Consider the following 17,719-nt stretch of genomic DNA (forward strand, 5'->3'; position numbering starts at 1 on the left):
GTGGACATCCGTTAAAAGGCTGTATTTTGTTAACTGTCTTTATGTAATACATTAGTGTAAAACCTATCCATAGGTCCCCTGCCCCAAGAAATCCAGTGGTTTCTATATTATAGGGTTGCAGCAGGGTATTGATAACATGGTTATCTGTAAATATTATGTTATCAATATAGGAGAAAATCAGAGTGATCCTGTGCATCCTTTTTTTTTTAGTAATAAGTTAATAACACAACAACTGCGAACTAGAACTAATGCAGTCACAAACTGCAACATCCAGCAACACCCCTGTATTCAAAATTTTACCCTGACCTACTTGCATAGGTCAAAGATCAAAGCTAGTGCTCTGACCTACTTTCATGGATCAAAGCACTTGATCTATGGTCTCACACACATTGGCCTTCTCCCGCGTCTTTTTGTCCGGTTCCTGAGTGTACAAAAATTTAAATTTGACCTTGGCCTAGTTTTCTCAAGGTCAAGGTCATCATTTCATTTTCATCCCCTTTGCCGCCTGAGTAATGTGCTTTTTGTGTCATCTTTCTATCTGCAACGGTTGTGAAGATATTTGGTGGACTAACGGATGGACAGACGGACGGACGGACAGTCACATGAACACTGACTATTACAATACATCACCGCTTTGAAGCGGGATGTAATGATGATGAGCATAATTGAGTGTAATTGTTGTGAATGGCCCTGTGATGTGCTGGCATCTTTTCCGGGGTGTACCCCACCTCTGGCCAGTTGCAAGCTGGGATAAGCTCCAGCAGACCCCTGACCCACAAGGTGGAAAAGCAACTGAACACAGGATGATTACTGTCATCTCCTCTAAAGAAAATGGATCGATAGGACTTCTGTCAAGGCATACATGATGATTGAGAACTGTTCCTGGTGACAACACTAGAGCGACTTTGGCAAATTTAAAACTTTTGTTATCCATTTTTCGATTGGTGTAGTGTTGATATCAGTGTATCAGTTTTAAAATGTATAAATGGATGGATGGTGGGTGGGTGGGTGAGTAGGTTGGTAGATAGATAGATAGATAGATAGATAGATAGATAGATAGATAGATAGATAGATAGATAGATAGATAGATAGATAGATAGATATTTCAAATTAATTACATACTTCTAATTTAAACTTACATATTTTAATGGGTAGGCACACATGGTTTAAGTGCCCATTTCATATTTCTTACACAAGGTAAAATTAGTTGTTTTATTGCGGTCAGTTAAGAATAACTTCAAAGGTCACTGCTTTATTAATCGATAAGCTGTAATAACGCCTGTATTTGCGTCACCATTTTATTGATTAATACCTGACGCACACTGGTAAGAGCGCAGACGCAACCCGCCGATGCGCGCACACCTGGACGGACTTCTTCCTGGGTTGATCGTCTCCTGGCGGATTAATACTGTTTGCTCGAAACTGGGGGATTCGCCTCCCTCCGCCGGTCGGTTCTACTTCACCTGGGACGAGCGGCAGAGGGAAATTCAGCGACAACAACGACAGTAATGCGGCGAAAATGTGAGAAAAACCTCCCCCTCCCACCTCTGCGGTGTAGACGCTGTCTATTGTGTGGGCTGTTTTTAAATCGTTACTAGTCTGATAACTCTTTTTTTTTTTTTCGTCTTTGTTTTCGCTGGCTGCTTCCTGAACGTAACCTCCACACAGGTAAGACGAGTTTCGGTCTCGGCTCGATCTAAATTCTCACCGTGTGTTCCATCCGACGCAGCTCAAAAAAAAAAAAAAAAAAAAAAAAAAAAAAGGACATAAAAAGCTCGTTGTGTACTTTTTTACTGGCGCACACGAAGTGTTGGGTGTTTTAAAAGCAACAATTCAGTCGGAAAAATGAGTTTCCGACCTCAAGGTGTGCGACATTAGCAGCCAGCGCGTCCTCCGCAGGTCGACCGCTGAAGGTGAAGCCGCGTCGGCGGAGTCCGCGGCTTCTGTCCGGTGGAGGGAAGTTTTCTAAGCCCCGGTGTGGATCCAGCGGGTCGGCTCGTTGTAGGGATGAGGACAAACCAACAGCCATGACAAGAGGGGGCAGACAGTTATTTATTGTCCCACATCAGGCAGGTATAGGGGTGGAGACTCGTTAGAAATAGTCTCCTTAGGTGTTGTCATCGTGTTTGTTTGTATACAAGGTAGGTAAATAAATAAGGCCAACGGTCTGATGTTGAGTTTAAGAGATCAAGTCTGATTCAGAAATGGATGTGGATTCTGGATTTTCAGTGCAAGACTGTTTTGTTTTTAACAATGATAAGCAGTACTAAATAACTCCCCTGAATCCAGATCTGGATAATAATCAGGATCAAAATACAGACCTTGGATAGCAGTATTTTCGAACTTAGGTGATATGAGTTCAAATCAGTATTCTTATTATTTAAAACTGTTTTTATCTTGATTCTGGTTAATGAATTATTGTAGTTTTTGTGCCCAAATGATGTTGTGTTCAGGTGAAAACTCTTGGTCGAGAGTTTTTTGGAGTAAATGATGTAAACAAAGGTTGAAAACGTTGATTTCTATACATTCTCTGATTTTATTTCCCAGTTCTAACAATATATTTTCACAGTAAAGATGTAGCGTGTTATTCAAGAGGGTTTGAGTCAGACATGGTACACGGGCCGAATTTGATTGCAGGTATGAAGTTGTTGTTTTTTTCCAAAGACTTGGCTTCAGCCAGACCAATCTGACTTCATCTTGAGTCCTAAGTCAGGTGTTTGTGCCACGTCTGCAGGAGCTGACGCTACTAAATATGTTATTCCAAGATGAATAGTTGTGGAGGAAAATAATCCTATCGTAAAACTGAGGCAAAGTTTCATCATGTCTGTGAACTCCAGATGCCAAACAGTCATTTCATTGTTTTTCTCATTGATTGAATCAGTGCTATATGTTTTATCAAAATGCACAGAGGGGTTTTATTCCTAGATTTCTGTGGTCTTCTACCAACTCATGCTGGTCACATCCCTCACTGAAGGTAGACGCTGGGAGCGTGGGATGCCCCGTGGATATCAGGTCGTCCTCCATGCACACCACTCTACTTGATTATCATCTGAAAGTACCGACCAGTAAGAAGATGGAGGGGGAAAAACGAGAGCGATTGTTGTAGCGTCCCTCAGGTTGCCTGTAGTATTCAAACTGGTAATCATGTCCTGCATGTACGGTAAATTTGACATGCAAATGTCGACTTTTGTCGTTAAAGACGGAGACCTTCAAAGTTTTAATTTGTTTAGACAGTGCTCACGAAGGATACCGTTAGAATTGTTCACAGCAGCTTTTGTCACAAATAAAATGAGTTTAGAGAAGTTTTTGCATTTCACTAAATTAGGAATCACGTTTGTCTTTAACAGGTAGATATTTTCTAGAATATTAATTGTTGCGAAACGTAAGAAGTTTAAGGCAGAGGTAGACGTGACACGTATTGTCTGGTGGACTCTCACGGAGGTATTAATATTGCGTCACCTGTGTTCACCGCGGGTGTGGCGGCACACGTGACTCGTTCATATCAGCCATCAAAGCGAATGACTCGGCTCAGCATCGAAGAAATGCCACCGGTAATCCCCTGGAAAGCAGAGACACCGTGGGGCCAAAGGCTCAGACTGTCACATGATCACAAGACATTTGATTCGGATAAGGCGGTTCCCCCTGTCAAAAATGGTTCTATGGTTGTTTTAGTTGGTTCTAAACCAGAAAAAACACATTTCACCCCATCTATTATAAAACCGTTTTTAGTGTTAATTTCATGAAGTGTTATGAGGGAAATCAAATCTGCGACTTTTCGCTACCTACTATTGCTTTTTCTGAATAAAGAAATCCGACCATGGTGACCTCAGATAGTGTCCTATGTACACTGTTAGTCCTTTAGGCAGAAGTGCGTAAAAATAATACTGTCATAGAGCAGTTTTCTCTGATAGATTAACTGATCGTTGTTGGGTTTTTGAATTAATCTTTAGTGTTTTTCTATTAATTCTTTGACCTGTAGAACAACAACAGTGAAGAGTGTTCACCCCAACATATTCACTGTCCAAGGATGTAAAACAGCACAGCAGCAGAGTTTCCTGTCGAACCACTATCAATAATGAATCGACTTTAGTTCATCGACCGTCCAGTCAATCAATCAATCAATCAATCAATCAATCAATCAATCAATCACTTGTTTCCATGCTGCACTTTTTGTACCTTGTATCTTTGCATTTGGACCAGTCTCAGTTTCATTTGGAGGACTTGGGAGTAAGACGAGTACCTGCTATTGATGTTTTATCGTATCTTAGGGGAACATAGAGATACAGGGCCTTTGGTGCAGAGCTGTTCACCTTCAGTCACGCTGGTGGTGGGGGGGGCGTGCTGCGACCTCGGTGAAATCCACGTGGTGATCTCTGCGGCTGGTTGTGACACACAGACATTGCTCACCACATTATCCAAAAAGCAAATAATGCAGCTTGATAAAGTGTAAGTGAAGGTATTTGGATAATGGAACTAACTGTACCCTTGGCAAACAGATATCACAGTCTGTTGTGTTGTTGATCCGTTTCTTCACATTCTTACACTGGGTCATACCATTTTGGAGCACTGCCGGGTTTCGACTGCGCCTCCCTCGCTGCTCTACAGGATCCTTGACCCATATCCATTTCAGGACATTGAATCACTCATGAAGAGAAAGACAAGGAAGGCCGGTGTGCATGTATGTTGCACACACACACATTTGATATTAGTGTTGTGTGTTTGCAATCAGTCACACTTTGACTACTTCGCTAGAAAGTCGTGCAACATCAGCAATCTGAAGGCCCCTCAATTCCCCGGTGCTATCACAGCTTATGCACATTCATGCTCCTGTCCACAAATATGTACACACACACACACACACACACACACACACACATACACATACACATACACACACACACACACAGAGTCATTATTCTCGCAGCAACTGGAGAGACAAGACTCTGGTTTCATTCAGGCTTCAGGCGGCTGGTCAAGTCTCAGGTTTGCATGTGGTGTCTGCTCAGGGTCTGACAGCACAGATATCATCCTCCTACGTTGCTCCAAGGCAGTAATACTGGAGCTCTTTCTGTGGCTATTATGTGGACTGTTGGAACAAAGAGAAAGAACAGACGTCAGTGAGGTCTTTGTGCAGTATTTTTGTTGTTGTTTCTGTTGTCATTTTCATATATAGTAATGTGTAAGACAACATTTATTTACTGCTCCGTGTTTTCAAGACCAAGTCATGTGGCTGAATGTGGTATGTCATGCATTTAGTCTGACTTAAGCCCCCTGGCACTATGTCGACTTATGAAGCAAAGTCTTGTTTAGTTTCAAAACATCTTCTTGTGTTGTTCTAAAAAAAACATTTACTGTGACTCGATAGCAATGCATGCTTCAAAGTATGAACAGCATCCACTGTTATTAAAGTTCACCCTTTTTATGTGTCACTAAAAAAATCCATATGCTTTCTGTTTGGGTGTTGGTAGACCTAATTGAATATATTTAGTGTATTTTATGATGTATTAATATTTGGTCATATGGTGGCTGAAGGCTTCTCAAAAAGAATGTGTTCCTAATCAGCACTCTCGTTATGAGAGGGAATTAAAGGAGATTATAAGCTGCACAAAGGGATGGAGACCGCTGCCGATTGGGTGTAAGAGGTCATTAGTAACAGACGAGTTTTTCTGCCCACTTCATTCAGCAGTCTGACGCTCGTGTAGAGCCATGCCTTTTGTTCTGTCCCGTTAGTGTAGGTTTGGCTAAAGAGTTTAGCCCTTTTTGTGTGGAGCAAGGTGACTTGTGTGTGTGAGCTGAGAATTCCTTTTGTCCCTCAGGAAACCAGCTGAGAGGAAACACCTGTGGCTTACTGCCATACTGCTGCTGCTCTGTGGATTTGCCATTTCCTGTTGAGCTGGACGACCGGAGTAGGAATAGTCCCACATCTGCTGTAGACCACATTCGGCTTCTCTTTCAACAAAAAAAATCAAGATGAAGATAACGTTTTTTCCTCGAGAGCTGTCTTTTACATTTGAATGGATTTTATCCTTCGACATGCAGACATAGTGAAATATACTGAAAGCAGTTTTTAAGGAGGTAAGAGGCTTCGGAATTTTTTTACAGAAAAAAGACTTCAGCGCCGACTTAAGGTAATGGCTGCAACGGAACCGAAAGTGTCCAGCAGCAGCACTGCAGGACTGTCATGGGCTCGGATCTGTAAGGAGTGCGGCCAGCAGCACGACGGTTTGGAAAGTCATCTGTACGAGTACCAGGACGATGTGGACGATGAACTGGTTTGCCACATCTGTCTGCAGCCCCTCATCAGACCTATGGACACCCCTTGTGGCCACACCTATTGCTTTAATTGTCTGAGCAGCTTCTTGAAAGACCAGGACTTCTGCCCCGTGGACCGCCAGCGGCTGCAGTTCAACCAGTGTCGTCCCTCCAGCCTCCTGGTGAGGAACCTGCTGGACAAGCTGTCCGTGTCATGCCCTTACAATGACGACTGTCAGCTGCAGATGCCCCGCTGTGAACTGCAGCCTCACCTGCATAACAGGTAAGGTTCTGGACGGTATGCTGAAAGGTTCGAGAAGTTTTTAGCGGACATTTGGAGGCCATTACCTGGGCTGTGATTGGACACTGAGTGGGTTAGTCTGGATTGAAATGCAAACAAAAGTTCCCTCTCTGTTGAAAACAGCTGGTGTTCAGTAACAATGTCATGAGCAGACATGCATTATGTAAATGTTCTGGTTATGCTTTGGCTTGAAAAAGAAAATCCCCTTAATTATATTACATCGAGGGGAACCCACGTCAGAGTTGAAGTGGTTTCTATCAAAAGTGGTTTGTCACAAAAATATACAGGCAATAAATGGATGATATGAGAGAGGGAGCAGCATCTAAAGAGTTAAACTCCTTTCATCATGAAGGCAAACCGGAGAACGTAGAAGAACTGGTTGTACGTCACCATGATTACATACAATTTATTTATGTATTTACAATTGTAAATGCACCTACACAAAATGAATATCAATGGTAAATCTGAATATACATGAAGTTGTTTATTTCATTATGCAGGTGTCATTTGCATTTAAAGAAACTCCTGTCTCAGATTTTTCATCATTGGTGTATTTAAATATATCTGTGGAGCTCCCTACACCTCCCCACTTCCAACCTGCCCCAACCAAAACCACACGGCCACATTATCACAATGCATGTTTTTTTTTCACATAATTGTGATACAAAAAAAATTCAAATGCATCTGCAGCACATCTTGTTTTTTGAGTTGTGCAGTGTTGCAGAAGTTTAAAAATTCAAATCTTCAGTTCTTATATTTATCATTCAGGCTTCAAATATTCTACATGCACATACAGTATCAGCTGTTGATGTTTTAATCTTTATGTCACTGCCAAAGAATTCAGACAACTCCACAGGAATGTAAAACAACTATTATCAAATCTGTTCTTTCGCTCTAAAGACCATCCTATACCCTCTTTGAAGCGCTACCATTTCCCCCCCCCACAGTTTTTCTGAAAACACTCAAAACTTGTGATTATAACCCTCAACACAAGTGTAGGTCAGCAGTCCCATCGGGTGCTTTATCGTCCTGCTGTGGGTGACGTGTTGTCCTGCTGCAGCTTGTCCATGCAAACAATAAGGAGACAAAGTTCAGTGCTGAAGAATGAGCACCAGTCGCAGGCCTGACTCACTCAATCAGACTCAACCTGTCTCACCACAACACCCTGCAATGCAGTGAAACTGTTCCCGGGCACAGCGCATCTCATTTAAATCCTTTCATGTTGATTAACTTTTCTCTTTATGTGTCTCCTCACCTTCAGTATTTATATTTTTCCCCTTTCCCATCCCTCCCTCCCTCGGGTCAGTCATCAGATCAGCCATGTCATTCCTCATTCTTTCGGTTTCCTCATGCTCCTGTCTTTCCCCAGATGTCCTGTTTTTAGAAGACTGAGAGAGGAAGCAGAGAAAAGAAAGAGGCCCTCGTGGAATGAGCTGAAGGGACGGAAGGGTGATGGGGAGGCGTCCGGCGATGCTAAACTTACAGCCACTCAGTCCCGAAATCCCTCCAGAGATCAGCCTGAACCTGGTCTCATTAATCCAGCCTATGAAGAAAGTGAAGAAGGTATGTAGCACAGCATGATAATAGAGTAGTACAGCGACACTGACGTGAAAATTGGACTGACCAGTCCTCCTTCAGTGGTTTCCAGGCTGAGGTTGGTATTCTGTGGCAGTTATAATGAATTGCATCTCAAGAACCTCGAGGCGAATCAAATATTTTCTGGATAAAATCTTCAATTGCGTCACTCGTCAGTTTCACTGACGGCGGGTGTCGAAGCACACAGATGTTTTTTTTTTTTTGTCTGGAGGATAGAGTTGATGATTCATCAGTCAATCATCTACCAAGTTGTGGGAACATGTATTAGCGCCCAGATGTTCCAGCCAGACCGCCTCATATCAGGCAAAAAGCCGACAAGCAAGTTGCAAATCACAACCGTGTGCCAAAGCAGACCGGAACGTAGAAGTTCGCTTTGTTGTCACCACATCCATTTTTAAAATATTAAATATATTGAGTTCTATAAGGGCACTTAAGGCATGATTTTATTGATTTTTGTAACGGCACGCATTCTGAGTGCACACACAGATCAATGAAAAAGTTGACAGACTCGGTAACCTGGGATTTTATTAGTAAGGTGAAAGTACACCTTGTTTCTACATGTCGTTGTAGTTTTAAAATGAAATTATTTTTAACATTTTAACATTTTGTTTGGAACTCTACAAGAAAATATTTACTGCAGAATTTTTGTCACTAGCTGTTTTATTTCTTGGAGTTTTTTAAAGAAGATGTAGAAATTGGTGTAAGATACATTCAGTAGTCTAAACAATATAAAAAAGTCCTAATATTCCTTTAAATTGGTGCATTTACTGAATTATGATGGATTTAGTTAATTGACAATACAGGATACAGTGCGCCCTTGTTTTTGTGGTTAATTCGTTCCAGGAACCACACGCGTATAACGAATTCCTCGATATAGCGACAAAGTATTTATCTTATTATTTACGGTAATTTAAACGTTTATGAACCCTCCCCATACTGATATTAAGCCACCTTCTATCTGTATTACCGTTGCCCACACTCTTATCGACTGTTTAAAGCACTTTTGTGTCTCACAGAAGTGCTCTGCGTTCTGAGACTCACAGAACGTACCGCACTTCAGCCAATAAATTGCATGAACGGTATCACGTGACTACCTACTAAAAATTCGGGATGAGGTGAAGTTGCGCTTGTTGATGTGCGAATGTGGGAGGGATTACTGTAATGTAGTATTTCTTTACTGCTGTCTTGAAGGAGTTAGGTCGCAGTACATGAGGTAAATTAGGTCACCACAAAACAATTTGTACAACAGAATAATAAGTATTTTAGGATAATGCTGAACCAGGACGTTGGCCTGTGAACTCTGGAGAATGTTGACAGTCTAAACATTTTTTGAATCTTATAACTGTATCAGTAACCTTGGAGTTTGTTTAAAGCTTGAGTGCTCATGTTTCATGTGTTGCTGACGTTGTCATTTTCCCATCACATTGGTCATGTTCCCTTATTTACAGTCTATCTACATATAGACTACTAGACTTAGATTTTGCGAGTTACAACTCAATGACAATTGAATATTTGCTCTTTCCCCCCCATCTAGACAACACCCCTCTCCGCTCCAGTCTGGTGGCTGAGGCCAATGTGGTGGAGTTGTTCAGAGAGGAGCTAGAGGAGGAGCTGGGCCTCCGCATTGTCGGGGGGAAAGACACGCCGCTGGGAAATATAGTCATCCAGGAGATTGTCAGGGATTCGCTGGCAGCTCGTGACGGCAGATTGGCGCCGGGGGATCATATCTTAGATGTAACATAACCCTTTTTGTCAAGTAATTCTGTCTTGTTCATCATGGGATGTCCCTGTGACATCATGACACAGTACACCATACTGCTGCGTGAACTCATAGCTTTCTTGTGATGTTGTCAACACGGTGCTTTGCTGCGGGGAAAGTGGATATTCAAGACAAACAAGCTTCAGCTCCATGGTAACAAGGTGTGGTTAATAGTACCTGGCTGAAGCGTGTCAGTAACAGATGACTTGTAGTTGAGAGGGTCAGCACTGAAACTCAATCTGCTGTTTTTAAAATAATTATAGTTGTTACTTTTTATGATGCACTAATTAAATTAATGAAAAATTTTTTTAATGACAAGTATTTAGTTTTGGTGTTTTTGTCCTATTATTACAGCTTTAGTGATGTGCTGGTGAGATGTTACAAAGTAACATGAACTTAATCATGAATCAATTCTGCTTTGTCTAGTTTAGTTTTTTTAAAAACTTTTTTTAAACTATTTTCATTTTACGAAGTACAAAAGAAAGAGTCAGTTTTACTTGGCTTCTGATGGAAAAAATAATTTTGATCTACTTTCATTGTCCTGTTGAAGCTACGCAAACACAAAGTGAACACTTTCTGTGTCTGTTTGAATTAATATTAAACCAGTTTGAAAATGTTTGCAGGAGCCCAACCCTAGCATGAAGGGATACGTGTAAATTAGACTGCTAAGATCTTGAAACGTTCTCCTTGCTGTGAATTCCTGCATAGATTTTTTTTGAAGATTAATTTATAGCGCTCTTATTTTAAACTAATGAGATAAGTTGATAACAACACATGATTATTATTTATTATATCTTTGATCTATCATTATTTTTGCTTAACGGAACCTGCACTCAACCTTCTTTAGATGTGTTTGTGTGATGTCTTTTCTCTCTGGTGTCGTTTCTCCAGGTGAACGACGTGAGTTTGGCTTCAGTCCCTCATGCCCGTGCCATGGCAGTGCTGAGGCAGCCGTCCCTCCTCAGGCTCACCGTCATGCAGGAGAAAGGTTTCAAATCGAGGGATCAGCGGCCTGATCTTCACCCCTCCACTTCCAGTGCCTCTCACGGTACCCATGGCAACACGGCCTCTAATTACAACCCAGGAACAGTCCTGCAGGTGACGCTGATGAAGAGTCAGCGCAGTGAACCGCTCGGCATCAAACTCATCCGCAAATCCGATGAGAGCGGTGTTTTCATCCTGGATCTGCTTTCTGGTGGTTTGGCAGCCAAAGATGGGAAACTAAAGAATAATGACAAGGTGTTGGCCATCAATGGGCATGACCTGAGACACGGCACACCTGAGAGCGCTGCCCAGATCATACAGGTATAGTGAAGGACGAAAGATGGGGTGTGTTGTGTTTTTATTTATGAGCTACTAAACCGAACATAATCACTGGCCAGTTTCTAAAGCAAGCTAGAGGTTTAAACTTTTTCTTGGGTTTATCTCAACGTGTTCCACAGTTTGCATCAAAATTTTGAACTGAGGTTAATGTGACCGTGTGGTTGTTAGCAGGGAGTAATTGCCGGTTGAAATGTTTTGCAGGGTGATTGGCCAAAGGTAGTAAACTTTGTAAATTCAGTGATATGCCAGTAAACACAAAGAGATATAATATGCTAACATAAAGATTATATAAAAATGTTTGACTTTTAATTAAATCATTATAAACGCTACAGTTATGCAGTCAATGAGTCATAAAGCTTTTGGATTGAATGCAGAGGAGGGAGATTTGTAGATAGATACTTTATTAATCCCGGAGGAAATTGCACGTGGTTACAAATTGTAAATTAGATTGTGATCAGGTATCATTAAGTCCCTTAAAGTCTTGCTAGCCTAGAAGTTGCACCATTCAGTATTCCATAAAGCCTTTTCATAGGATAGTAGACATAAAGTATGTTAAATGTCATTGATAATGTATCAGAAGTTAAATTTGAGACTCTGCAAATCTCACTCCATCCTGACATTATGGCAGATCAGCGACTGCCAGGACGTTATCTGATCAGTCAGAGAGCTTTATAACTATGATGTGGAAATCGGCATTGGGGTAAAGGTGGCACATTGCACTAATCATAAAACTAAAGTGCATTCAGAGTTCAAGCCTCCATCAAGTTCAATATTTAATTCTTGTATTACATGCAAATTTGATAATCAAGAATAATTATTTCAGGATATATTTCCAAAACTTGGAAATGCAAATAATTTAAATATTTCTTACAAACCTGCTGCATTGTCTTCTATAAGGATGCTTGAGGTGGATTATGTATTACACATGTATTATGTATGTTGTGGACATTATGCATACGCAACAAACTCAGTTCATCTTTGCACAACGCCGTTAACATTAAGTCCTACAGGACACGTTTCTTTTATACCTTAGAATAAAATGCCTTTTATTGTTTCATCATACGCACAAGTGTACAATGACATTTTGAAGACAAATCTTGGTGCAAAAATTCAGGTGCAAAGAAAAGTATAAAAACACAGGTACAAGAAACAATGAATTATAAAATTTTATTTACAATGAGCCGACAAGAGTGCAGGAATTTAATGTGCAGCAGAGGGTTCATCTGCGCTTACCTGAAAGTTGTCGATTGAACCCTGGTGTGGAACTACAGCACCAGTCCAAAGTTTGGAGACACCGCTCCATTCTGGAAAACTGTATCCCAAATATTTAGCTGATACTGTGTGTATATGTGTGTGCAAATCATTTGATGAACACGGTGATGCGTGCAACAGTGCAAGTACAGTACTTCACCTGAAGAATAGATCAAAAGCAACACAAAGGCTAATTGTGTGTTACTTGTCATTTCTCAAAATATATTAGCTCATCCGTATATATATTATTGTTAATCTATATTAACAATAATGCCTGGAATTAACCTGCTCAGTCTAAAAAAATGGCTTCTTCATCCCCGCTGCGATCTTCCACTAATTTGCATGACTAAAATGAAAGTGAAAACCTCCATGTGTGGTCAAAGGCTACATCTATTTTCATTTGCTCGTGTTTAGGGGAGTGAGGTCCGCGTTAACTTTGTGGTGATGAGGACTTCTGAGGGCCAGGAGGAAGGAGGAAGCAGCAGAGAGGGACAACACAGCAGAGCAGCCAGGAGGCCTGAGCCACAGTACTTCAGGCGCCGGTCCACCTACATGAAGGTACTATTCTCTAACACTTCCTGACAGTTCTCAAGTGTGTTTAAGCCAATGTGTGTCGGCCCTGGGATATTCTAACTTCTTTCCACACCATGATGACAAAATGGGTCATAATATCCAAAAAAGCTTTAGTTATTTGTCGAGTTTCAGCTTCTGCAGTGTCAATTCATCAATATCACTTGTGCCAGACGCTGTCAGGAGAAAACATAGCAGCCTTCCTGGGAGCGAGAAGCTTTTGCGAGCAGACACCTGTGTTGGTGTGCAGAGATGAAAGCGCTTCTCCAGGGGCCTCCCTCTGTCCTGATCAAAAGGCTTGGGGTGCTGCTCGCTCGCTGCTTCGGGGGCCACCGTCCTGTTGTTCTTGGGGCCGTTTCTTTGCACGGCAGAGGATCAAAGCTGGTAACAGTTAGCTTTCGCCTGCAGAGCCGAGCCTTTTCGTTTTGCCTCGGGGGAGGAAGTGCACCACCCACCCCCACCCCCACCCAACCAAAACTTCCCTTCTCAGGGTTTACAGACTCCAGAGTGAAACAACGAGGCTGGTGGAAGCCGTCATTTCCCACACATGTTGTCCATTACGAGAGCTTAGTGTTGATCCTCACACGTTAGCTCTACCCCTACCTCTCAGATCCTCCTGAAACGATTCACATTTGTTTCTACGAGGGGTTTTTGTGAGAGGAGCCTGTAGACACGCGAGTTAACTGGCAGAACAGACTTTGTCCAATAAAATAAGAAAAGCAGTAATTCTCTTGTACAACGGATAAAATACGGCCAAGAAGCCACACTGATTTTGACAAATATTCTGGTCACAGCTTGGAATCATTTTGTTTCGTTGTCCATCCAGGATCCTCCAGGTGGGTTTTCCAACCAGGAGAAGACTGTGAATCTGAAGAAGGAGCCACGACTCTCCCTGGGCATCACGATAGCGGGGGGGAGAGACTGTCGCAGCCGCCTGCCGGTTTACATCACGAGTGTGCAGCCTGTCGGCTGTCTGCACCGAGACGGCACCATCAAAAGAGGTGCAGAGCAGCATGTGGCGTCCACTACAGGGTTTAGACTTTAGAATGTCAGTTGTCATGAGGGCTAAGCATGTAACCAACAGTTATATGTTTAGTCATTTGTCCTTTGATTATTTTCTACAGACAACATTTGTCTATTCAATTTCAAAAAGTGTGCAAATTGTGCGATAATATCCCACAACTAAACTACAGGATTGACAGTGACTTATTAGAGCAATACAGTCTTCAGAAATGTCAATGTTGGTGTGTCCACATCAAAAGTGGAATGACATCTGGTTGAATGACATCACAGTTAAACCCCGACTTAAAATTTTTTGTCTCAGGCGATGTTCTGCTGAGCATCAACGGGATCGATCTGACCCAGCTGACCTACAGCGAGGCAGTTTCTGTGCTGAAGACTCAGACGGCCCACTCCCAGGTGGTGCTCAGTGTCATCCAGACCATTTCGGAGGACGCGGAGGAGGACGCCGAAGCTGCTTACAAGGACGAACTGGACCCTACGGATGAAGCGCGAGACGACGCCCTCAACTGGACGCCGCTCTGGACTCGCTGGCTGGGATTACCGAGGTAGAGCCGCCGTCAGCGCATCCGAATTCCTTTCCTCCACTTCAGGTGGATGCTGTATATTTTTATGTAGGGGGTAAAAACAAGTAGCTCTGATTCATTCCTTCTCCTTGCAGCCACATGCACTGGTGCCGGGACATCGTCCTGCAGAAGACAAACAATGACAGCTGGGGCTTCAGTATCGTGGGCGGTTACGAGGAGAGCCACGGCCAGCAGCCTTTCTTCATTAAAACCATCGTGCCGGGTACTCCCGCTCACTTTGACGGGCGCCTCAAGTAAGTTAACCGCAGTTTGAGTCCGAGGCGAAGCAACCAGCTCCTGCTCCGCGTTGATGATCTGTTCTCTCCAGGTGCGGGGATGAGATCGTTGCGGTGAACGGAGCCACGACGGTGGGAATGAACAACTCCTCTCTCATCCCAATGCTGAAGCTGCAGAAGAATAAAGTCACACTCACCGTGGTGTCCTGGCCCGGGAGTCTCGTGTAGCAAAACACTCATAGCAAATTAAGTGCACAAACACACACACAAATCACTGCTGTCTTATTTTTCATTAATTTAAATCTGTCCCTTCCATGTGTGACATTCTCAGATACGTCCATCTCTATAATGGAAATGACCTTTCCAGTCATAGTTTTAACGGGTTTGGATGATTTGATGACGTGTTTAATTGGAGCACAGCAATGATGACAATCATGTGAATAGAGTAGTGGTTTGAATACATCTTGATCATTTTGTGTATTTAACTGTGTACAATTATTCCTCATTGGGCAGTAATTGCTTGATTCAAGGAATACAAACAGCATCCAAAGATTAAATATAGCGCTTGCATACAGTGCATGTAGATTAACAATTATGGATAACATTTGATATATAAACCAACATCAACGAAAGAAAAATCCTCCTTTCCTGCACCATTCTTTATAGTGTGATTACACAACTTTACTGTTATCGCTCTGATTGTGTAACAAAGTGACATTAAAAATACAATCAGCCGCTACTGTTTTAAAATAGCAACTTTACACAGGGAGGTTATTACAAAGCCGCAGACCTCAGTAACCTTTGGTTTGATACCATTCATGCTGATGCAGACAAGATTATTCAGATTAAAGGGCTTTAAAGGGTCAAGTCCAAAAGATGATGACATCTCACATACTTTAACATTATGGGAATGTGCGCTGCATACAACATTTGATAAAAATAATGTAATGGTAGGAAAAAAATCTCAGATGAAGTTTTTGTTTTAAGTGTTTTTAATCTACAAATACATTGATCATTTCTCATTAGTTTGTATTTATTTTTCAAGTGTCATAGTGGCTCATACTCAGACTTTGATAAGTGGGTTCTCTGTGAACCCTGAAGGACACGCCAGAATGTATACTTGCCTTAAATCACAGCTGTACCAAATTTATTGTCATACAGGAAAAGGAGAATGGCCTTGTTCAGATGTTCCTTACCTATTTTTTGTGTGTATGTCCTCGTGGCCTTTCTAGTATCTTTAACTGATACAAGACTTACAGGTGGGGGGGGGGGGGGCAACTTGTTTTATGAATGTACATATTACTGGGCTTCATGAGCTGCAGATTTTAACATTTTCATCCTGGTTGGAGAGTTGCAAAGGATTTTGTGGTTTTCCTGCCTTGCAGGATAGTCTTAATTCTGAAGAAATTATAAAATGAGCAAAGAATTTGAAATATTCAGCAGTTTAATCCATGTCCAATAATCTGTACCATTTGTACATGTGTGTGCGACCCCTAGTGGTAAGAAACCACATAGACTAAAGTAACCCAGTTTGTTTAAATTCATCACTTTTAATCTGTCTGCCACACTTAGAATATATTTGTTTCCTCAAGAAACCTGGAATTAGTATTCACGATATAAATATGCAAATTAAATTAAACATTGTTTTTAAATAATCCTGAAAAACAAATAAACTCAACATTAAAGTAAGCAGTGGTTCCAGTTTGTGAATAGCTACCGAGAAAAGACCACACACATCAGAGTCCTTGATTTCCTTGCTCATTTATTGCCTCTTCTGTCTCTCTCTAGCAGACACACACACACACACAAACACACACACACACACACACACAGACATGACTGTGTGCATGCAAACACACAAGACACTCAGACCAGTACAACTTGTTACAAATGTAAAAAGTACACGAAACTCAGCGTCTCATGTCGTCTTGTCAGTGATGGATCCTTTGCCTTGAGCAAAAATGGCACCCCAGTATGCAAATATTCCAAACACAAATGTGGCGCCGAGGTCACGTTGTGTTTAACCATTATGTACATAATGATAGGAAGACAAGTTAACTAGTTGTCTGAAAGACAATTTCTGGAGCTACTCGTCAGTTTTGTTTCAGGGCAAATTTAAATTGTCGCTGTCATGGGTCATGTCTCACTTGTACACATAACTCGTGTAGATATGCAGGACCTTTAATTCATCATTTGATTATATTTACTTTTATAATGTGGAAGTACAAAGTACCAGAAGTTGGAAATTCAGTAACAGAGTAACTAAAATAATCTGTATTTTACTAATTATAACAAAATTTAAATGTACATGTCAGCCCAATGGAAGAACTTTGTTTAGAAATTATTTAATGAAATGATAGCTGAGTGACGCATTAATATGTGGCGCTACTAATTCTATTCTAAATTAGTCAAAGGTCGTGGCAGACGGCTTCCTTTTCAACTTTTGGACTGCTGCTGCCTGAAAAGGCCAAACAGAAAGCTCTTGATTAAACAGGGACAGACTGTGACCGCTGAAACAAAGGACCATAAAACCAGCACCTCAGTGTTCGGGGGTTGTGGTGAGATACAGCAGGACGGTCCAGTCCTCTGAACCCTGGTCCATCATGTTGGAAAATAGCAGCAGGTTATGGTAACTGCCTTCCAATGTGTCGCCTAACTGCACAGCGTCTTGTTAAAGTTAACGATTCAGCACCTTGTTAAACATGACAAATAGCTTCATCTCTGCAGCAGAAAATGGGTAAAGTGCATTCGCAGAAATAATGATCCGTTTTTACCAAGACAGACATCATTAAGTGTGACAGTGAACAACAAGGTGGTGTCCGATGGAAAATAAATGATTCAGAAG

At 41.7% G+C, this 17,719-nt stretch overlaps 1 protein-coding gene across 2 annotated transcripts; it reads left to right on the forward strand.

Annotated features, from left to right (window-relative positions):
• The first annotated feature begins 1,400 nt into the window (after positions 1-1,400).
• Positions 1,401-16,592, forward strand: lnx2b (ligand of numb-protein X 2b). 2 transcript variants are annotated; one of them, XM_068326332.1, is made up of 10 exons: positions 1,401-1,668; positions 5,817-6,535; positions 7,923-8,116; positions 9,684-9,883; positions 10,800-11,213; positions 12,897-13,040; positions 13,879-14,053; positions 14,377-14,620; positions 14,734-14,892; positions 14,967-16,592. In XM_068326332.1, the coding sequence occupies exons 2-10, from the start codon at positions 6,132-6,134 to the stop codon at positions 15,100-15,102; spliced, it is 2,070 nt and encodes a 689-aa protein (XP_068182433.1). In that variant the 5' UTR covers positions 1,401-1,668; positions 5,817-6,131; the 3' UTR covers positions 15,103-16,592. The 2 variants fall into 2 exon arrangements, with proteins under 2 accessions (XP_068182433.1, XP_068182434.1); XM_068326333.1 differs by having other exon boundaries at positions 1,415-1,521.
• The last annotated feature ends 1,127 nt before the right edge of the window (positions 16,593-17,719 follow it).

Source organism: Antennarius striatus, chromosome 10 (genome assembly GCF_040054535.1).
Source record: "Antennarius striatus isolate MH-2024 chromosome 10, ASM4005453v1, whole genome shotgun sequence".
NCBI lineage: Eukaryota > Metazoa > Chordata > Actinopteri > Lophiiformes > Antennariidae > Antennarius > Antennarius striatus.